The sequence below is a fragment of the Branchiostoma lanceolatum genome, chromosome 5 (genome assembly GCF_035083965.1).
Source record: "Branchiostoma lanceolatum isolate klBraLanc5 chromosome 5, klBraLanc5.hap2, whole genome shotgun sequence".
In the NCBI taxonomy this organism is placed as follows: domain Eukaryota; kingdom Metazoa; phylum Chordata; class Leptocardii; order Amphioxiformes; family Branchiostomatidae; genus Branchiostoma; species Branchiostoma lanceolatum.
The window spans coordinates 3850754-3874360 of NC_089726.1; the positions used below are offsets into that span (position 1 = coordinate 3850754).

Here is a 23607-nt window from a genome sequence, read left to right on the forward strand (position 1 = left end):
CTCAAAGTGCAGCACAGAGGAACTACACTAACACATTCAAGTGACATACTCCTCCCCATGCAAGAAGTGGGCTGTCCCAAAATAACACCAGGGCAAAAAATGACATTTTGCAGAAATGGACATTAAAAGACTGTCCCAAGATCTATTTATTCTTCAAATACATTCATCAACATGCTTGAACATGATACAATACAATACTATACACTATACATGTAAGTAAAGATACAATACTGTGCGACTAAGCAACACCATGAGAAAATTTGCAAACATACAATATTATACACTATATGCAAAGATACAATATTATGCAACTCTACTAGAGAGCTTTACTTACAAAATTGTAAATTTATACTTTTCTCACAATTTTATCGCATGTACGTAAATGGTTCTAAGAAATAATAAAAAGATTGTCCCAAAATCTTTTTTTTTTGTATACTTGGTCATATGAAAAGATACAGTTTAAAAAAAACCCACTACCAATCCAGACAGCGTTACTTACAGAAATTGAAACTCATATCACAATCTTATTGCATGTATGTATGTATGTAAATGACAAAAATATGTACATATTGAAGCCCAAATTGCAAAATAAAAAGGAAACTGTACAATTGTGTCAAAATATACATAATCCAAGAATTAGTTGCAATCCGGGTATGTCTGCTCCATCCCCATCCGGTTTCTCATGGACCAAGTTCTGCTTCCATCTCGGAGGAGTCCTACATGTATTTGTAGGACAGAAACAGGAGAATGAGATTTGGTAACTATGTCAAGGCAGAGTACAATCGTTGAACAACGACATGATAAATTTAGAAAAAAACACACATATTGAGTCTACTGTCTCAGAAGAAAACAATTTTGGTTTGGGGGATGCCCATGTTGGACCAGTGCCTTCACACATATCACCTATATGTAAGGATAGTGTTAGAAGAAAACAGGCCTTACCTCTTGTATGCCATGAAGGTGATCTTCTAACTGGTTTTACCCCTTATTATCTGAGAATTCAAGAAATAGAGACACTTTATTCATTTTTATGTACACTAATATCACTGTCAAGAGTGCCTAAGTGGACACCTCCTTAGATGTTATGGAAAATGCTTTAAAAATAATGGGAAAATGATAACGATATATAGAATATATAGAATAAAATAAAATAATAAGTATTTGATCAATTCAAATAAAACATTTGAAAATTAAAAAGTATTCAGTCAATATGAAATATATTTGTTTCACTGAGCTCTTTTTTTGGTCGTCGTGATGTATTGCTGCTGGGGCTGCTGACTGGTGACCTCTCAAAATGTTATGCAGAATGCTTTTCAATGGATTATGACAATGACAGAGATATGAATACATTTACTCGTACAATATTGCACAAGCAAGGTAAAACTGACAGGAGGAACACTTAAATGAAATGAATGATATAAAAACCATAATCAAGCAACATGACCTGAGATTTGATATAACATTCTAATAATAACAAAAGCAAATGACAAATTGGCAGTAACAGAAAAGTATTGACATGGATTATTCTTAAATCAACAAGGCTTCTGATCATGGAGCATCCATCTGGCTCCCCCTTGGCTAGGTATTTCCCAATGCTCCCATCCCCCACTAAATGTGTGGGATGTCAAGGTGGGAAGCTGGTGCAAATATGTCATTCAAAGGCTCACAGTCATTAGCCTGAGTACCAACCTCCGTAGTGACCGCTGGCTTAAAAAAATTCGCTTGCTAGGTTAGCAAGCGAATTTTTTGGAGCCAGCGGTCACTACGGAGGTTGGTACTCAGGCTACACTGTCATTGAGCACCCACCAGGCTCCCCCTTGCCAGGTTATTTTGGCAAGAGCGGAGCGGGACACTTTGTCCTTCCCCATCTCCCTTGCCACCACCAAATGTGCCGGGTGACAAGGGCAGACGCTGGTGCAAATATGTCATTCACAGGCTCCCAGTCATGGAGCACCCACCAGGCTCCCCCTTGCCAGGTTATTTTGGCAAGAGCGGAGCGGGACACTTTGTCCTTCCCCATCTCCCTTGCCACCACCAAATGTGCCGGGTGACAAGGGCAGACGCTGGTGCAATATGACATTCACAGGCTCCCAGTCATGGAGCACCCACCAGGCTCCCCCTTGCCAGGTTATTTTGGCAAGAGCGGAGCGGGACACTTTGTCCTTCCCCATCTCCCTTGCCACCACCAAATGTGCCGGGTGACAAGGGCAGACGCTGGTGCAATATGACATTCACAGGCTCCCAGTCATGGAGCACCCACCAGGCTCCCCCTTGCCAGGTCATTTTTATTTCCTCTTGTCAACCAACAGGTTTGGCAAAGGCAGAACCTTGCCTTAGTCTTCACACTGATCTTCATCATCACACAATATACAGTAGACAGCATCATGGTAGCTATAGAATGTCTGTATCACTCCATGATGGACAGTGGCTGATGATGCTGAAATATACACATGATCTATGAGAGTTCCTTTCGCAGTTGTAGGAGCCTCTATCAACTGTTGATAGTGACTTCTCATAAAAAATGATAGAATCTTTTTGTTTTCCTCACTTGACTTCAAATTTTCATTGAAGTCACCAAGAATGACTGTGCTATTTCTTTCCACTGAAGACAAGTGATGCAACAGTCTATCCAAACTGGATACGAATGGGTCTTTGCGCACATTTGGCGGTCTATAAATGGCTACAATGAGATGTTTCGTGCAGTCAGCAGAAACCTGCATAGCCACACATTCTAGGTTGATATCATCTGGGATGTGAATTTCTTCACACCCGTATACATCACGGACATACACTGCCACACCTCCATGAGGGGAATTAATTGTCACACTAGAACCTTCCTCGCCAGCATGCCCTCTTGACCTATCTTTGCGAAACATGCTAAAACCGTCCAACTGCACCTGAGAGGACTGCACATTCTCTGATAGCCATGTCTCAGTCAGACATATGATATCAGCATTGACCAAACATGTAGACTTTAGACTTTTAAAGTGACTTACAAGTCCTTCGGTGTTGTGATGGACAATGTTCAACTTGAGGACTTCTTTTGCAGAGCTGTTACCAACAGTTGCAAACGGGTTGGATACAAATTCGAAGTGCTTCATCTTATTGACTGCCCCCTGCACTTCCCCATCACAATAGATAGACTCCTGCTTGTAGTCTGTGATGAATAGACCGCCTATGGAACAAACCCTGCTTAATGCCACATACGACATACCTGATGCAAACATTTTTTTCATCGAGACAACTACTTCAGGTACAGTCATGCCCTGTACTTTATGTACTGTACAGGCCCAAGCTAGCTTGAGGGGAATCTGGTAACGTTTGGCTTTACTACGATTGTTCAAGTTGTCCTCAATCTGACGTATTGGCACTGAATTGTCGGGTAGGTTGCTAGGAACTGCACTTCTTTGCCTTTCGAGAGCACCTGCTTTCGAGTTATCAAACTGAACGAAGACAGTTGCAACATCACCTGCAGCATTCTGACCACCTATCACACCAGTCACTGTTCCAAACGCACCATTCACTAGACCATCCTCGACATTGACATTTCTACAAAGCATGACCCGCGCACCGACTGCAACTTTGACCGTGTCGGGGAGGTCATTTTTCCCCCCTAGTGACAGATGTCGCTTTGTCATTGAACCCGTGGTGGGATCTTTGACGAAGTCGGAGGCTTCAAAACATCTAATATCTGAACACCTGAGATTCAACATCTTGTCATTATGCTCTGCAACAGCTGGAGTGGTGGAAAAGATGTGCAGTGCATCTTTAGGATAATCATCCGATGCAAAGTCTACTGCTAGCACCCTTGATGACAGAGTGTTGTCATCTTCATCCGAAAGTTTGTCTTTTTTTCCCTTTACTCTCATTCTATTCAAAAGCTTTGCAAAGGCAGCATCATCCTTCTGCCTCATGATTTCCTCAAGTTCTACAACTTCAAAGTTTTTATTCCACAAGTCACACCAATCTCCTTTCCTGTAGAGACTTTCTCCCAGGACTGGAGGTATCTGATACATGTCACCCACTGCCAAGATGCTCACATTTCCAAAGTCTGCATTTGGCCTCCCGTGTGTCAGCTGACTCAATCGACCATGAATAGAGGACATGAGCTTTTTGTCCACCATTGACACTTCATCTACAATTACAATTTTGAGGCTTTCATACTGCGCACGCAAAGTGTTCAGGGTACTTTCAGACAGGGGCTGATAAGTCTTCGTAACACGTATCAGGTGGAACGCGTGGTGAACGGTGCTTCCCCCTATGTTGAACGCAGCCGTTCCCGTCGGTGCCGTAAGAAGGACCGAGGGACTGTCAGGGTTTTCCTGTGTCTGTTGTAGTAACCTGGTAGCCTCATAATAGATGCATTTGATAAGATGGCTCTTTCCAGTCCCCGCACCGCCCGTTACAAAAATACGGAAGGGATCTGGTCGCTTTCCCTGTGCAGTCTCCATGCACCACTTACGTACAAAATAGAAGACATTCTGTTGCATCGGGTTGAGTGACTGCATCATGGGAATCGCATCTTTTGAGGAGACCTTCGTCTGGCAGGATTCTAGGGTAAAGCTTTTCTCTTTGGACTTGTTAGTTGGTGCAAGGTCAGGAATGTCATCCTCCGTGCCTTCATTATCCTCATTCACTTCATTTCTGGCTCTCCTATCGAGACACTCAAGTCTTTCTTGTTCCAGTTCGGGGAAGATCTGGGCCCAAGCGTCTTCTACACCATCACTGTTTTCCACGTCTTTACGAGCCTGCTCGATTTCGGCAACATTTTGCTCAAACTTACACCTGTTCCTATTCACAACAACGCTAACTCTATCCCCTGTATCTGACAAGGGAGCAAACCCTTCCGAGTAGAATTCTTCATACTTTTCATATTGAGGTGGTTTCAACTGCGCGTCAAGGTAGTGTGGCAAGTACAACTTGAGCAATGTCAAGTAGAATCGCTCTGGCTCTTTCATCTTATTGAATTTGGCAAAGCGAATGATTGCAGGCTTAGATCTTGTACGTTTTTGTACAACCCCCAAATCATCCCTTAGAATATGCTTCTCTTCTCCTCGAGAAGACTGCTGGCCATTACCTTGCTTGCCTGAAGATGCAACGACGCGGTACTCGGAGACAAACTCTGCAGCACACATTGATTGGAAGGGTTCTTCTGGTGGTCTTGCCTTGTACCGATCCATAATGCTTGGCATCCAGATGCTAGCTTCGTCACAGTTTCCCTCCCTCGCAAGCTTTTGAATTTCTGCCAAAGGTTTTGACAATCGATTAGCTTGCTCATCTGTTGGTATGAAAGTGACTTCTCTCGTACAATCCTTCAACTTAAGGCTACAGACCCGATAGACCGCCTCTTGGGCGCTCACTTCCCTATGGTAAAGGTAGGCATTGCCAACTTTTCTCATTTCATTCACTATATCCTCATTGCCTTCCCTTGCCTCTTTCTGGGCCTGTTTGAGTAGCTTTCCCATTTCCCTTTCTGCTTTGCTGATATACGACACAATGTACCTGACACAACTGTATGGGTCAAGAACATATTGGATGTCCATGTTAGCATTCCAAGCCCGGAGTAGATGCGGATTGTAATTGTTCACCCACATGTCCTTTGGCTCACGCCTGAGCACTACTTGCTTCCTGGTTGCCATCAAGTTCAATGCGTCACAGAACTGTGCAGTGGTGAGCTGTGCCTCCTTGAGAATGTCGTCAGTGGAGCACTTGTCTGGCTCTGTGATTTTGTCCAATACTTCCCAGAATTTTTTAAGGATGACTTCGGCTTGCCGCTCCTTTTCAGCTATGGATGTCCTTTCTTCATCGGTCAGGTCCTGCTTGGCCACAGGGCTGCACAGAAATGTCTGCTTCACTGGAGGTTTAGGGAATCCAAACCTACAGACCTTGCCACCTTTCTTGCATGATGATGTATGACCTTTACGGTGCATCTGAACCTGACTCACTATGTCAAATAACTCTTTATCTGTCTCTGAGTCCGGAAGCTGACTGCACACATATCTGTCCACAAAGGAGCAGACCTCCTCTTCAGAATTTACATTCAATTTTGGCGCATCTTTCACCCAAAACAAACAGTGGATATGTGGACTTCCACGTTGTTGAAACTCTGTCCTGGTGAAAGTATCGACTACCTCACCGATTGGTTGCGATGGAGATTTAATGAGATGCTCGAAAAACAGCTTGACCCGGTGGTCGAACATGCGAGCAGCGGTGACAGGATTACTCTTCAAAATGTTGCAACGCTCTTCCCACGACAACTCGCTTGCTGGTACCGTACTATGATCTTGTCGAATAGCCTCTAATACTTCTGGCCATCGCAAGTCTGCGGCAGAAAATGTAGCGAACCACGTAGGAATCCCTAGCTGCCTTATCATCGCGTACAACTCATTTAGCGTCTTATCCCAGAATTGTGGAGTACCCCTGACTGGCTGAAGAAACCGATACCCTTGATCTGACTTGAGAATGGTCTGTAAGTCTTCTTTGTTTGACAACATACCAGCAGATATTCTACGACCATCACTTGTTATCGGCGAACCCTTGCGTAAAGATATGGAAATATTCGATTGTATGAAGTGCAACTCTGTTACATATTGTGCATAGAATATGTAGCAAGGGTCCCTTGCAAACCGCGTATCTGCGCCCATAAGACGCCCCTTGAAGTACTTACTAGGCGTGACACGTACATCACGATTATCATTAAAAGAAAACTTCCCCGTAGGGAATTGAACAGGGAAAGACATCGCTTCTCCTCCAACCTCCTCGAACACACGCACTGGCCTCTTCCCCTCTCCAGGAGCCACACTCAGGACACGTTCATCGTGGTGGTCAAGAAAATCCTGTCCTATGTCTACTGGTTGGAGGCAAGTATCGTGCGGCAGTCCCCTCAAGCGGCTGTCCAGCATTTCCTCCTCGCTCAGAGCTGCTTCTTCTATCGCTTCTTCAACATTCACATGTCGAAGAATGTTGTCCATGTCGTCATCTTCCATAGCATCTCCAGCTGGCCCTACCATGTCATCCCCCTCCTCACTGACAGGCTCACGGTGCTCTGGCCCTACCATGTCATCCCCCTCCTCACTGGCAGACTCACGGTGCTCTGGGGTTATACGAAAGTTGTCATCGCCTCCACGTTCAGCATCAGATGGTTCAACAAGCCCACCATCTTCATTCCAAGATAAAGCCCAATCTGCATCTATAGACGTACCACGGTAGTATTCATTATTTTCTACAAGATATTTCAGAGCAGCATCAACCTTCTTTGGACTGATCTGTCTATACAAGTGATGCCCACTGTACTGTAGCTTCCTCTTAAGTTTCACCTTGATTAACAGAGCTTCTGTAGGCATTCTGGGAAGGACTGCATGTGTTTCGCTCACATCTGCTGGGACGCAGGTCACAGGGCCAACAACTCCTTTCTGACCCCCTTTTGGGAGAGCTATAACTTTCATAAATGGTATTCTCTTGGCTATGAGTTGTGACTCAAGAGTATTGAGACCGTTCAGCTCAGGAGGTATTACTGGGACCTCCATTTTATTACTCTGAGCCTCGTATGGAATTGTCTTTTTAGAAAGCAAGTGCCTATGACAACAGTGACATATCCACTCTCGGCCCCTGGATGAGTTTGCTGTGGGACAAGCATTTGGGCTGCAGTCTAAGTTGCACTGATGAACATACGTACCTGTAAAACAGTGGTTAACAGCCTGAACGTACTTTGAGTTTGACCTGTTACAGATTACTACTTGTTTGCGAAACAAAAGCCTATGACATACAGTGCAAACATATTCTGGTCCCATTTTGCATTCGATCTGGAACTTTTCAATGGCCTTCTTAACATCTGGGCAATTCTGATTCTTCTCTCGGTTTTGTTGTTTCAATTCTCTGTGATTTGGATCTGTGTGATATCTATCTCTTTCGTGGTCTCGCTTCTCCCGAGCATGCTCTTCATCGGTGTGATACCGCTCCTGTGCTTTGTCTCGCTTCTCCCGGGCATGCTCTTCATCGGTGTGATACCGCTCCTGTGCTCTGTCTCGCTTCTCCCGGGCATGCTCTTCATCGGTGTGATACCGCTCCTGTGCTCTGTCTCGCTTCTCCCGGGCATGCTCTTCATCGGTGTGATACCGCTCCTGTGCTCTGTCTCGCTTCTCCCGGGCATGCTCTTCATCGGTGTGATACCGCTCCTGTGCTCTGTCTCGCTTCTCCCGGGCATGCTCTTCATCGGTGTGATACCGCTCCTGTGCTCTGTCTCGCTTCTCTTGGGCATGCTCTTCATCTGTGCTATACCGTGTCTTCTTTCTATCCCGTTGGGCCTGGGCATACTTCTCATCCTCCTGGTACCGTTTCCTTTCTTGGTCCCGTTTGGCCTTTTTCCTGTCGTCATCAGCGTTGTCATTCAATGTGTTCTTTCTCTTGCTTCTGGCAACTTCTAAGACCTCTAGATCTGTAGCTTCTTCTCTGTGGCAACGTGACATACTCCTTGTCTGTCTAGGGCTGAAAACTGTAGCCTCTTCTCTGTGGCAACGTGACATACTCCTTGTCTGTCTAGGGCTGAAAACTCTTGTGACAACATCAAAGTGAATCTCGTTTGTATTCTGTATGTATATAGCATTTCTACCACCTAACATGGTTCTATCACAAATACTTTCCCTTAATGGGTATTTCATCCATGCCGAATTGTAGCCATGCTTACCGTACACAAAGATGCATCTTCCCAGTAGTAATGCCATTGCATCAATTTCTACGTGTGTGGCCCACGTACGAAGATCTGCTGGATGCGGATTGGTTCGGCCCTCACGAGACAGGTACTGGTCCATGGTTTGGCCTGGTTCTAATAAACTGCAAAGATCCTCAGACATGGTTGACATGTATTCAATCAAACGCTGTCTTACTACGGCATGATACCCTTCGGTGCCACAAATATGGTAGCTTATTGACCTGTAAAAACAATTCCCATCCCCATCCATCTTAATGGTACTGATAGGTGTCTTCAAAGGGATGTTTCTTTCCTCAATATTGTGATCAATATTGATGTATTGTTCAACAGAAAGATTCAACTGACCTGCCAGTTGCAACTGATCATCATCTGTAAATGGGTTGAATGTGAACCCTCCATCATGCCTTGTTACCTCATACTCCAGCTCATCAGTTTCATCCTGTCCTTCTCCATCTACTTCCTGCTCATCAGCGGCTGGCTCCGGCTCTGCTTCAGTCGTACTTGCCTGTTCTGCCCTCCAGGCATTCAAACTCTTGAGCAATTTCTTACTTTTGCGTCTTGGCATTTCCACTGAAAAATTAAAGTACTAGAATGTACAAACATTTCATAGAAGATATGAACTTTTCCATTAAACATACATTTTTACTTGTGATAAATATACTGGTTTAAGACCTGTGAAAATGTAATGTTCACAATATCTTACAAAACTATGCTGCTGGCAATATTTTTTTCACAATTGACAGCATGTTCCTGTCAATGATCTTTTTTTGCTTAAAAATGCCCCCCCCCCCCCCGATGTTTTAACTACTGGATAATATTGTGAACACCTTCATACCCTTTACCCTAAATTTTGGTGCAATGTATGTATGTTTTACATGACAGACCACGTGGTGTATATACTGAAGGCTAGAAATATATATTGAAGGCTTGTTGACAATCTTGAGCATGACAAATTGACTATTGACGCGGCCGTTAAACCCACACCCTTTGAATTACTTTAAAGTTGTATCACGAAATTCACGTGGGCTTAAATATAATAATCTCGAAGTCGAACGCCCTTCTTGTAACGTTATGTCAAATTCGTACACCGAACCCAGTTCTTTTTCCAAAACTCTCGAATGGATGTTCTAAAGAAATTCTCGAATTGATGTTCTAAAGAATAATATCGTTGGCTATGGGTAGTTCGACAAAAGTATCAATCAGTTATTCTCATGACCTTGACGTAAAAATTTGTGGGTAAAGTAATCTATAACTTTAACTACAGGGAAGGAAATTCGTGTCAAATACTATTTACGATAATATATTTCTATCAGTTCAAACGAATATCCATCAGCCATCAGGTTGATTTTCCAGTGACATAATATTCGGCGAGGAAAAAAGACCATCACTTACCTAGCACGGCTCACGCTTTCCTGACGAAAAATCACGGCAGTAAAGTGTCTGATAGTCTGAACCGCTTAAACGTTGGCCAAACGTTTAACTTCGTAGAATTAGACTCTAGTAAATAAGAGTAAGATGACGGCACGAGTTACTGCCCGTGGAGTTCGAGTAAAGACGTCCTCGTGCAAATGCAACAACAGAACGTCTGTGTTTATTATCGTCTGACGTTCTATCTCGTTGAAATCGTAGTCCGACAAGGTGGGAGGGGTGTGTACAAAATAATATTATAATATTGTCGTAGTTAACTTCATTTTGTTGTGCAAATAATAATACTGTATAATACAAAGACTACAATGATAATTATTTTTAAGTTGCTAGATGAAATATTGTTTTGATGCAAAATAAAATCGTCCCGTACAATAAACGTTCACCCAACTTTGAATGAAAACGTCCAACTTATGCAAATTTCTAAAATAGAATAGTCTATTATTATAAGGGGGGATCAAATATCACTACCGACAACTTGTCATATTTTTGCCGTTTTTCATGTGTATATATATCAATTATTTGTAATTATTTGACAAAGCAAAAAGCATTAGGCAAATTGTAGTGAATGTTTTTATATTGCTGTACACGGTTTACATTCAATTAAGATGCTGACCCCTACAGGTCCAAATGAACATTTCGGTCCTAGTTGAGAACCGCTAACAGACGCTAAAAATGATTTTTAAACATTAGAATGTAATACCAAAACGAGTAACTACATTTTTGTCACTGCAAATATTTTGAATGTTTAATGGGTATATAAATATAATTTAATTGAAACGTAGACGGTGTGTAAACCCCTTGATACAACGTACTACGTGCTTTATTAGCGTTTTGATGCGTGCGAACTTCCGGGTGTTGGAAGGTGGCGGAAGAGAAGCTACACTCGGAAAGACGAATGTGATTTAGTAGCGGCTCCCGGCGGCAATATGGAAATTATCATTGGCAAGAGCGGAGCGGGACACTTTGTCCTTCCCCATCTCCCTTGCCACCACCAAATGTGCCGGGTGACAAGGGCAGACGCTGGTGCAAATATGTCATTCACAGGCTCCCAGTCATGGAGCACCCACCAGGCTCCCCCTTGCCAGGTTATTTTGGCAAGAGCGGAGCGGGACACTTTGTCCTTCCCCATCTCCCTTGCCACCACCAAATGTGCCGGGTGACAAGGGCAGACGCTGGTGCAATATGACATTCACAGGCTCCCAGTCATGGAGCACCCACCAGGCTCCCCCTTGCCAGGTTATTTTGGCAAGAGCGGAGCGGGACACTTTGTCCTTCCCCATCTCCCTTGCCACCACCAAATGTGCCGGGTGACAAGGGCAGACGCTGGTGCAATATGACATTCACAGGCTCCCAGTCATGGAGCACCCACCAGGCTCCCCCTTGCCAGGTCATTTTTATTTCCTCTTGTCAACCAACAGGTTTGGCAAAGGCAGAACCTTGCCTTAGTCTTCACACTGATCTTCATCATCACACAATATACAGTAGACAGCATCATGGTAGCTATAGAATGTCTGTATCACTCCATGATGGACAGTGGCTGATGATGCTGAAATATACACATGATCTATGAGAGTTCCTTTCGCAGTTGTAGGAGCCTCTATCAACTGTTGATAGTGACTTCTCATAAAAAATGATAGAATCTTTTTGTTTTCCTCACTTGACTTCAAATTTTCATTGAAGTCACCAAGAATGACTGTGCTATTTCTTTCCACTGAAGACAAGTGATGCAACAGTCTATCCAAACTGGATACGAATGGGTCTTTGCGCACATTTGGCGGTCTATAAATGGCTACAATGAGATGTTTCGTGCAGTCAGCAGAAACCTGCATAGCCACACATTCTAGGTTGATATCATCTGGGATGTGAATTTCTTCACACCCGTATACATCACGGACATACACTGCCACACCTCCATGAGGGGAATTAATTGTCACACTAGAACCTTCCTCGCCAGCATGCCCTCTTGACCTATCTTTGCGAAACATGCTAAAACCGTCCAACTGCACCTGAGAGGACTGCACATTCTCTGATAGCCATGTCTCAGTCAGACATATGATATCAGCATTGACCAAACATGTAGACTTTAGACTTTTAAAGTGACTTACAAGTCCTTCGGTGTTGTGATGGACAATGTTCAACTTGAGGACTTCTTTTGCAGAGCTGTTACCAACAGTTGCAAACGGGTTGGATACAAATTCGAAGTGCTTCATCTTATTGACTGCCCCCTGCACTTCCCCATCACAATAGATAGACTCCTGCTTGTAGTCTGTGATGAATAGACCGCCTATGGAACAAACCCTGCTTAATGCCACATACGACATACCTGATGCAAACATTTTTTTCATCGAGACAACTACTTCAGGTACAGTCATGCCCTGTACTTTATGTACTGTACAGGCCCAAGCTAGCTTGAGGGGAATCTGGTAACGTTTGGCTTTACTACGATTGTTCAAGTTGTCCTCAATCTGACGTATTGGCACTGAATTGTCGGGTAGGTTGCTAGGAACTGCACTTCTTTGCCTTTCGAGAGCACCTGCTTTCGAGTTATCAAACTGAACGAAGACAGTTGCAACATCACCTGCAGCATTCTGACCACCTATCACACCAGTCACTGTTCCAAACGCACCATTCACTAGACCATCCTCGACATTGACATTTCTACAAAGCATGACCCGCGCACCGACTGCAACTTTGACCGTGTCGGGGAGGTCATTTTTCCCCCCTAGTGACAGATGTCGCTTTGTCATTGAACCCGTGGTGGGATCTTTGACGAAGTCGGAGGCTTCAAAACATCTAATATCTGAACACCTGAGATTCAACATCTTGTCATTATGCTCTGCAACAGCTGGAGTGGTGGAAAAGATGTGCAGTGCATCTTTAGGATAATCATCCGATGCAAAGTCTACTGCTAGCACCCTTGATGACAGAGTGTTGTCATCTTCATCCGAAAGTTTGTCTTTTTTTCCCTTTACTCTCATTCTATTCAAAAGCTTTGCAAAGGCAGCATCATCCTTCTGCCTCATGATTTCCTCAAGTTCTACAACTTCAAAGTTTTTATTCCACAAGTCACACCAATCTCCTTTCCTGTAGAGACTTTCTCCCAGGACTGGAGGTATCTGATACATGTCACCCACTGCCAAGATGCTCACATTTCCAAAGTCTGCATTTGGCCTCCCGTGTGTCAGCTGACTCAATCGACCATGAATAGAGGACATGAGCTTTTTGTCCACCATTGACACTTCATCTACAATTACAATTTTGAGGCTTTCATACTGCGCACGCAAAGTGTTCAGGGTACTTTCAGACAGGGGCTGATAAGTCTTCGTAACACGTATCAGGTGGAACGCGTGGTGAACGGTGCTTCCCCCTATGTTGAACGCAGCCGTTCCCGTCGGTGCCGTAAGAAGGACCGAGGGACTGTCAGGGTTTTCCTGTGTCTGTTGTAGTAACCTGGTAGCCTCATAATAGATGCATTTGATAAGATGGCTCTTTCCAGTCCCCGCACCGCCCGTTACAAAAATACGGAAGGGATCTGGTCGCTTTCCCTGTGCAGTCTCCATGCACCACTTACGTACAAAATAGAAGACATTCTGTTGCATCGGGTTGAGTGACTGCATCATGGGAATCGCATCTTTTGAGGAGACCTTCGTCTGGCAGGATTCTAGGGTAAAGCTTTTCTCTTTGGACTTGTTAGTTGGTGCAAGGTCAGGAATGTCATCCTCCGTGCCTTCATTATCCTCATTCACTTCATTTCTGGCTCTCCTATCGAGACACTCAAGTCTTTCTTGTTCCAGTTCGGGGAAGATCTGGGCCCAAGCGTCTTCTACACCATCACTGTTTTCCACGTCTTTACGAGCCTGCTCGATTTCGGCAACATTTTGCTCAAACTTACACCTGTTCCTATTCACAACAACGCTAACTCTATCCCCTGTATCTGACAAGGGAGCAAACCCTTCCGAGTAGAATTCTTCATACTTTTCATATTGAGGTGGTTTCAACTGCGCGTCAAGGTAGTGTGGCAAGTACAACTTGAGCAATGTCAAGTAGAATCGCTCTGGCTCTTTCATCTTATTGAATTTGGCAAAGCGAATGATTGCAGGCTTAGATCTTGTACGTTTTTGTACAACCCCCAAATCATCCCTTAGAATATGCTTCTCTTCTCCTCGAGAAGACTGCTGGCCATTACCTTGCTTGCCTGAAGATGCAACGACGCGGTACTCGGAGACAAACTCTGCAGCACACATTGATTGGAAGGGTTCTTCTGGTGGTCTTGCCTTGTACCGATCCATAATGCTTGGCATCCAGATGCTAGCTTCGTCACAGTTTCCCTCCCTCGCAAGCTTTTGAATTTCTGCCAAAGGTTTTGACAATCGATTAGCTTGCTCATCTGTTGGTATGAAAGTGACTTCTCTCGTACAATCCTTCAACTTAAGGCTACAGACCCGATAGACCGCCTCTTGGGCGCTCACTTCCCTATGGTAAAGGTAGGCATTGCCAACTTTTCTCATTTCATTCACTATATCCTCATTGCCTTCCCTTGCCTCTTTCTGGGCCTGTTTGAGTAGCTTTCCCATTTCCCTTTCTGCTTTGCTGATATACGACACAATGTACCTGACACAACTGTATGGGTCAAGAACATATTGGATGTCCATGTTAGCATTCCAAGCCCGGAGTAGATGCGGATTGTAATTGTTCACCCACATGTCCTTTGGCTCACGCCTGAGCACTACTTGCTTCCTGGTTGCCATCAAGTTCAATGCGTCACAGAACTGTGCAGTGGTGAGCTGTGCCTCCTTGAGAATGTCGTCAGTGGAGCACTTGTCTGGCTCTGTGATTTTGTCCAATACTTCCCAGAATTTTTTAAGGATGACTTCGGCTTGCCGCTCCTTTTCAGCTATGGATGTCCTTTCTTCATCGGTCAGGTCCTGCTTGGCCACAGGGCTGCACAGAAATGTCTGCTTCACTGGAGGTTTAGGGAATCCAAACCTACAGACCTTGCCACCTTTCTTGCATGATGATGTATGACCTTTACGGTGCATCTGAACCTGACTCACTATGTCAAATAACTCTTTATCTGTCTCTGAGTCCGGAAGCTGACTGCACACATATCTGTCCACAAAGGAGCAGACCTCCTCTTCAGAATTTACATTCAATTTTGGCGCATCTTTCACCCAAAACAAACAGTGGATATGTGGACTTCCACGTTGTTGAAACTCTGTCCTGGTGAAAGTATCGACTACCTCACCGATTGGTTGCGATGGAGATTTAATGAGATGCTCGAAAAACAGCTTGACCCGGTGGTCGAACATGCGAGCAGCGGTGACAGGATTACTCTTCAAAATGTTGCAACGCTCTTCCCACGACAACTCGCTTGCTGGTACCGTACTATGATCTTGTCGAATAGCCTCTAATACTTCTGGCCATCGCAAATCTGCGGCAGAAAATGTAGCGAACCACGTAGGAATCCCTAGCTGCCTTATCATCGCGTACAACTCATTTAGCGTCTTATCCCAGAATTGTGGAGTACCCCTGACTGGCTGAAGAAACCGATACCCTTGATCTGACTTGAGAATGGTCTGTAAGTCTTCTTTGTTTGACAACATACCAGCAGATATTCTACGACCATCACTTGTTATCGGCGAACCCTTGCGTAAAGATATGGAAATATTCGATTGTATGAAGTGCAACTCTGTTACATATTGTGCATAGAATATGTAGCAAGGGTCCCTTGCAAACCGCGTATCTGCGCCCATAAGACGCCCCTTGAAGTACTTACTAGGCGTGACACGTACATCACGATTATCATTAAAAGAAAACTTCCCCGTAGGGAATTGAACAGGGAAAGACATCGCTTCTCCTCCAACCTCCTCGAACACACGCACTGGCCTCTTCCCCTCTCCAGGAGCCACACTCAGGACACGTTCATCGTGGTGGTCAAGAAAATCCTGTCCTATGTCTACTGGTTGGAGGCAAGTATCGTGCGGCAGTCCCCTCAAGCGGCTGTCCAGCATTTCCTCCTCGCTCAGAGCTGCTTCTTCTATCGCTTCTTCAACATTCACATGTCGAAGAATGTTGTCCATGTCGCCATCTTCCATAGCATCTCCAGCTGGCCCTACCATGTCATCCCCCTCCTCACTGACAGGCTCACGGTGCTCTGGCCCTACCATGTCATCCCCCTCCTCACTGGCAGACTCACGGTGCTCTGGGGTTATACGAAAGTTGTCATCGCCTCCACGTTCAGCATCAGATGGTTCAACAAGCCCACCATCTTCATTCCAAGATAAAGCCCAATCTGCATCTATAGACGTACCACGGTAGTATTCATTATTTTCTACAAGATATTTCAGAGCAGCATCAACCTTCTTTGGACTGATCTGTCTATACAAGTGATGCCCACTGTACTGTAGCTTCCTCTTAAGTTTCACCTTGATTAACAGAGCTTCTGTAGGCATTCTGGGAAGGACTGCATGTGTTTCGCTCACATCTGCTGGGACGCAGGTCACAGGGCCAACAACTCCTTTCTGACCCCCTTTTGGGAGAGCTATAACTTTCATAAATGGTATTCTCTTGGCTATGAGTTGTGACTCAAGAGTATTGAGACCGTTCAGCTCAGGAGGTATTACTGGGACCTCCATTTTATTACTCTGAGCCTCGTATGGAATTGTCTTTTTAGAAAGCAAGTGCCTATGACAACAGTGACATATCCACTCTCGGCCCCTGGATGAGTTTGCTGTGGGACAAGCATTTGGGCTGCAGTCTAAGTTGCACTGATGAACATACGTACCTGTAAAACAGTGGTTAACAGCCTGAACGTACTTTGAGTTTGACCTGTTACAGATTACTACTTGTTTGCGAAACAAAAGCCTATGACATACAGTGCAAACATATTCTGGTCCCATTTTGCATTCGATCTGGAACTTTTCAATGGCCTTCTTAACATCTGGGCAATTCTGATTCTTCTCTCGGTTTTGTTGTTTCAATTCTCTGTGATTTGGATCTGTGTGATATCTATCTCTTTCGTGGTCTCGCTTCTCCCGAGCATGCTCTTCATCGGTGTGATACCGCTCCTGTGCTTTGTCTCGCTTCTCCCGGGCATGCTCTTCATCGGTGTGATACCGCTCCTGTGCTCTGTCTCGCTTCTCCCGGGCATGCTCTTCATCGGTGTGATACCGCTCCTGTGCTCTGTCTCGCTTCTCCCGGGCATGCTCTTCATCGGTGTGATACCGCTCCTGTGCTCTGTCTCGCTTCTCCCGGGCATGCTCTTCATCGGTGTGATACCGCTCCTGTGCTCTGTCTCGCTTCTCCCGGGCATGCTCTTCATCGGTGTGATACCGCTCCTGTGCTCTGTCTCGCTTCTCTTGGGCATGCTCTTCATCTGTGCTATACCGTGTCTTCTTTCTATCCCGTTGGGCCTGGGCATACTTCTCATCCTCCTGGTACCGTTTCCTTTCTTGGTCCCGTTTGGCCTTTTTCCTGTCGTCATCAGCGTTGTCATTCAATGTGTTCTTTCTCTTGCTTCTGGCAACTTCTAAGACCTCTAGATCTGTAGCTTCTTCTCTGTGGCAACGTGACATACTCCTTGTCTGTCTAGGGCTGAAAACTGTAGCCTCTTCTCTGTGGCAACGTGACATACTCCTTGTCTGTCTAGGGCTGAAAACTCTTGTGACAACATCAAAGTGAATCTCGTTTGTATTCTGTATGTATATAGCATTTCTACCACCTAACATGGTTCTATCACAAATACTTTCCCTTAATGGGTATTTCATCCATGCCGAATTGTAGCCATGCTTACCGTACACAAAGATGCATCTTCCCAGTAGTAATGCCATTGCATCAATTTCTACGTGTGTGGCCCACGTACGAAGATCTGCTGGATGCGGATTGGTTCGGCCCTCACGAGACAGGTACTGGTCCATGGTTTGGCCTGGTTCTAATAAACTGCAAAGATCCTCAGACATGGTTGACATGTATTCAATCAAACGCTGTCTTACTACGGCATGATACCCTTCGGTGCCACAAATATGGTAGCTTATTGACCTGTAAAAACAATTCCCATCCCCATCCATCTTAATGGTACTGATAGGTGTCTTCAAAGGGATGTTTCTTTCCTCAATATTGTGATCAATATTGATGTATTGTTCAACAGAAAGATTCAACTGACCTGCCAGTTGCAACTGATCATCATCTGTAAATGGGTTGAATGTGAACCCTCCATCATGCCTTGTTACCTCATACTCCAGCTCATCAGTTTCATCCTGTCCTTCTCCATCTACTTCCTGCTCATCAGCGGCTGGCTCCGGCTCTGCTTCAGTCGTACTTGCCTGTTCTGCCCTCCAGGCATTCAAACTCTTGAGCAATTTCTTACTTTTGCGTCTTGGCATTTCCACTGAAAAATTAAAGTACTAGAATGTACAAACATTTCATAGAAGATATGAACTTTTCCATTAAACATACATTTTTACTTGTGATAAATATACTGGTTTAAGACCTGTGAAAATGTAATGTTCACAATATCTTACAAAACTATGCTGCTGGCAATATTTTTTTCACAATTGACAGCATGTTCCTGTCAATGATCTTTTTTTGCTTAAAAATGCCCCCCCCCCCCCGATGTTTTAACTACTGGATAATATTGTGAACACCTTCATACCCTTTACCCTAAATTTTGGTGCAATGTATGTATGTTTTACATGACAGACCACGTGGTGTATATACTGAAGGCTAGAAATATATATTGAAGGCTTGTTGACAATCTTGAGCATGACAAATTGACTATTGACGCGGCCGTTAAACCCACACCCTTTGAATTACTTTAAAGTTGTATCACGAAATTCACGTGGGCTTAAATATAATAATCTCGAAGTCGAACGCCCTTCTTGTAACGTTATGTCAAATTCGTACACCGAACCCAGTTCTTTTTCCAAAACTCTCGAATGGATGTTCTAAAGAAATTCTCGAATTGATGTTCTAAAGAATAATATCGTTGGCTATGGGTAGTTCGACAAAAGTATCAATCAGTTATTCTCATGACCTTGACGTAAAAATTTGTGGGTAAAGTAATCTATAACTTTAACTACAGGGAAGGAAATTCGTGTCAAATACTATTTACGATAATATATTTCTATCAGTTCAAACGAATATCCATCAGCCATCAGGTTGATTTTCCAGTGACATAATATTCGGCGAGGAAAAAAGACCATCACTTACCTAGCACGGCTCACGCTTTCCTGACGAAAAATCACGGCAGTAAAGTGTCTGATAGTCTGAACCGCTTAAACGTTGGCCAAACGTTTAACTTCGTAGAATTAGACTCTAGTAAATAAGAGTAAGATGACGGCACGAGTTACTGCCCGTGGAGTTCGAGTAAAGACGTCCTCGTGCAAATGCAACAACAGAACGTCTGTGTTTATTATCGTCTGACGTTCTATCTCGTTGAAATCGTAGTCCGACAAGGTGGGAGGGGTGTGTACAAAATAATATTATAATATTGTCGTAGTTAACTTCATTTTGTTGTGCAAATAATAATACTGTATAATACAAAGACTACAATGATAATTATTTTTAAGTTGCTAGATGAAATATTGTTTTGATGCAAAATAAAATCGTCCCGTACAATAAACGTTCACCCAACTTTGAATGAAAACGTCCAACTTATGCAAATTTCTAAAATAGAATAGTCTATTATTATAAGGGGGGATCAAATATCACTACCGACAACTTGTCATATTTTTGCCGTTTTTCATGTGTATATATATCAATTATTTGTAATTATTTGACAAAGCAAAAAGCATTAGGCAAATTGTAGTGAATGTTTTTATATTGCTGTACACGGTTTACATTCAATTAAGATGCTGACCCCTACAGGTCCAAATGAACATTTCGGTCCTAGTTGAGAACCGCTAACAGACGCTAAAAATGATTTTTAAACATTAGAATGTAATACCAAAACGAGTAACTACATTTTTGTCACTGCAAATATTTTGAATGTTTAATGGGTATATAAATATAATTTAATTGAAACGTAGACGGTGTGTAAACCCCTTGATACAACGTACTACGTGCTTTATTAGCGTTTTGATGCGTGCGAACTTCCGGGTGTTGGAAGGTGGCGGAAGAGAAGCTACACTCGGAAAGACGAATGTGATTTAGTAGCGGCTCCCGGCGGCAATATGGAAATTATCATTGTCAGTATGAGTTAAACACGAGCAAGGCCACCAATCCCGTTACTTGAATGTGTGATTTTACTCGTTGGCAAGCTAAGCTTGGACTAGTGGTTGATGCTGCTAGAATTTTTAACGTCGTCCGCGTCCGGTCGTTACCAATTTAGCCCGGCCCTGCAGAATGATTACCGAACGATAACGCCGGTAGGCTACTAGCTTAGTTTCATGTCATTTGCTCCTGAGCAAATACAGTATATTTTTACCCATGAAATAATGGACCTTTTGTTATGATATAAGCTCCATTGATTTGAATGTGTCGTTCACTTGTTCCTGATCTTGATGGCGTATACTCGGCAACACCCCTCTTGTTGGGGTAAAGCGCCCAGGGGAGTGCGCTGCGCTATTCCTGCAACATGACCTCAGGTAACCCAAATGTTCTTTGGCCAGCAGCAAATGGAACCTGTGGAACCTTAGATAGAACGTGGATTCTTTGGCCAACGGCAGATGGAACGCGCGGAACCTTAGAACGTGGAACGGGGATAGCACTTTTTTGGTCGCTCTTTTTTGGTCTTAAAATAGGGCAAAAAGTCCCCAAAATGAAGCATTTTGAAGTGATGTACACCAGAATTGTGATTGAAATCCTGTAGGGACATGTTCAAGGCGCCCCTGTACCGAATGTCAGGTCATTTGCTTGTAAAACCAGGCCACAGGAGCCAAAAATATAAAAATTGCATAAAAATGACCCAAAAAACCTCCATAAAAATGATTTTAAGGGCTGTTTCAAAGCAATTTTAAAATCATCTGAGGGTATTTGCTTTCTTTACCTCCATGCCAAATTTCAGGTCGGTTGGTTTAAAAATGGCGGAGTTGAATCCATTTGAAGATTTGGCAGGAGAAGAAGAAGAAGAAGAAGAAGAACATGAACAAAAACAATATGTTGAGCCATACTAGGTATGGCTAAACATAATAAAGGCCTAACATACATTCCCATAACTACAATGTGCATGTGTCTGCAGGCGTACTAGGTCATATGTCAGGAGCAAAATAGGCTTGTCGAAATGGCCATCTATATTTAATGAAGAGCTTTGATCGTATCTGGCATTATCATTGTGAGGTACAGTGATCAAAGTTACTGTACTGTAATGTGATATTCACCTCTCCCTGTTTTTGTTCAGGAACCAATCGTATTTGACGAAGGTAAAACGTTCGTTGAAGTGACCGTCGTGTCAGCTGGGTCTCAGGAGATGCAGCAAGGTCACGGATCCTTCATCCAGGTATGGATTAGTCAAGCATTAATACTCATGACTACGTACCATCACTGACAATCAGTTGTAACTGTTGTGAGATATCAACTAATATGACCATTTTCTGTTTGCATTGTTTGCCGGGTGGCTAATGTTTCTTTTTTGTAATGCAGATAGACGGAGTGCAGTTTGGTAACCATTACCAAAGCAACCTGGTCATCAGCGTTGATGCCCTGTCTGGCTCGGTCACACATGAGATGGCGTTCCACTCTGGCGCCGAGCTTGCCATGGCAACCTTCATACGCCACGTCATTCCTAAAAAGTAGGCATTGGTAGAATCAGCATAAATGAATCCCATAGTGATTAATAACTCATGATCATACCTCGATGTTTCAAGCGTAAGTTTTTTAAAATTCTAATTTAGGAAATCATTGTTGAACGTATCAGCTTTTTGCCAAGTTGTTCATCACAGCTTTATTTAATACGAAATCCTAAGTATCCAAAAGTATTCAAAATATCTCTTTGTGTCCGCCCAGCTCCATAGTCCTGGTAGCAGCCGCCGACGCTTCTACCCTTAACGCCCAGGAATGTCTGTCAGCTCTGAAGGAGATCGGAGCACAGGGACTTAACAACGCGGACGTGGGAGGTCAGATGTCCTTATTGTCCTTTGTCATAAAAGAATGATTGAATTGAACGAAGACCTTTATTGTACACACATACCCACTGGGTTCAGTACAGGTCACAACAGAAAACGTCACAGTTTGCAAACGAATAATATACAATGATAAGCTAGCACTAGTCTAATAATTACATGAACTTGACCCCTTCTCGCTCGCGTCTTAGTAATGGTATAAACCAAGTGTAAATGGTTTTAATCAATGGTGTAAATATTGGTACAGAGGTGCTTAATAATCAAGGGTTTGTCTAAAGCCATTAGAAATATGAACTTTATCATAAAATGGGGAAACATACATTGCATTAGTTTATAGAGCTCATCCCTCTTGTCGTTGTATAAACGACATTCTACTACAAAGTGTATACATTCATTGTTGCACTAAATGCTGTGATTCTATAGAGAGCCATATATAAATTTTTGGGCAAAAGTGATAAACATATTGACTTTGAGTTTCTAAGTAGTGGTTACCAATCTGCTGCAGGTACGTTCGCCATGGTCGGCTTCAAGGGCACGGTTTGGCCCAGCTGGGTCCAGCAAGTCAACCTGCCGTCCGGTCAGGGTCCGGCACAGATCTACACCAAGATCCCGCTCATGGGCTGACTCGTGGAAAGATGGGAGTCTTTGCTAAAGTCAGCAATAAAGAGTTGATGAAGATAAACGTGTATGGTATTCCATTTGTCTCGTCATTACGATTGTTTACTCGCTAGATCGATCGATCAATTTATTGATTGATTAGTTGATTGTCGCCAAGGTACGTCAATGTGGAGGCATACGTATGAGTCTTTGGTATTTTGCATAGAATCGAAGGTAACTTGTGTTATTCCCTCTAAACTAGGGAAAGAATCACAACACACACACGTCTACAAACCCACGTGAATATTCATAGAACAAAGAACTTTCTGCACAGTGTGGTGACCTACATTCGGGGTATGCGCCCCTGGGACCTAATGCGCATGTGTAATATGAAAGACAGGGAATCTATAATAAAGCTACTAGATAAACAACTTGATCCGCACATAATACTAAAAGACTGTAGCTCCGTAATTTACTTCTCGTCCCGTCATACAACAGGACTTATGTTTATTTGCAAGGTGGTTTAAAAATAATATGTCGTTATTTATACTGCTGCCTTGCTACATTTATATCAGGGTGGAGCGAATAAAAAGTCTGACCTCATGTAGCAGCCTAAGGATGAATTCAGAATTGTTTACCATCCGATTAGTTGCGACCTCAAGTTAACTTTACTACGTGCTATTTCATCCCACAAGACTCCTTTACACACAGCTGGAGTTGTTCACATGACCTTTCGCCTATCAATAGTTTACATTACGTAAATGATACCTAATGATGCTTTACACTCAAAACCCAATATGCACATCCTCCCATTATCTT

At 43.6% G+C, this 23607-nt stretch overlaps 2 protein-coding genes across 4 annotated transcripts in view; one reads left to right on the forward strand and one right to left on the reverse strand.

Annotated features, from left to right (window-relative positions):
- The window catches only part of LOC136434485 (inactive cell surface hyaluronidase CEMIP2-like), a 35284-nt gene extending 12416 nt beyond the window's left edge, over positions 1-22868 (forward strand). Inside the window, exons 24-27 of the mRNA XM_066427304.1 lie at positions 21471-21569; positions 21713-21861; positions 22076-22185; positions 22697-22868. Of these exons, the coding sequence (XP_066283401.1) occupies positions 21471-21569; positions 21713-21861; positions 22076-22185; positions 22697-22815 (477 nt within the window). The 3' untranslated portion in view covers positions 22816-22868. The remainder of the gene's footprint in view (positions 1-21470; positions 21570-21712; positions 21862-22075; positions 22186-22696) is intronic.
- LOC136434481 (uncharacterized) lies at positions 129-21260 on the reverse strand. Of its 3 annotated transcripts, none has more exons than XM_066427300.1 (6): positions 19343-21260; positions 18297-18521; positions 10100-18073; positions 8684-9277; positions 943-992; positions 129-716 (listed from the first exon to the last, which is right to left on the reverse strand). In XM_066427300.1, exon 3 carries the CDS (start codon positions 18049-18051, stop codon positions 11578-11580), a length of 6474 nt encoding a protein of 2157 aa, XP_066283397.1. In that variant the 5' UTR covers positions 18052-18073; positions 18297-18521; positions 19343-21260; the 3' UTR covers positions 129-716; positions 943-992; positions 8684-9277; positions 10100-11577. The 3 variants fall into 3 exon arrangements, with proteins under 3 accessions (XP_066283397.1, XP_066283396.1, XP_066283395.1); XM_066427299.1 differs by having other exon boundaries at positions 8684-8829; positions 9053-9277; positions 10100-18521; XM_066427298.1 differs by having other exon boundaries at positions 10100-18521.
- Positions 22869-23607: the final 739 nt, after the last annotated feature.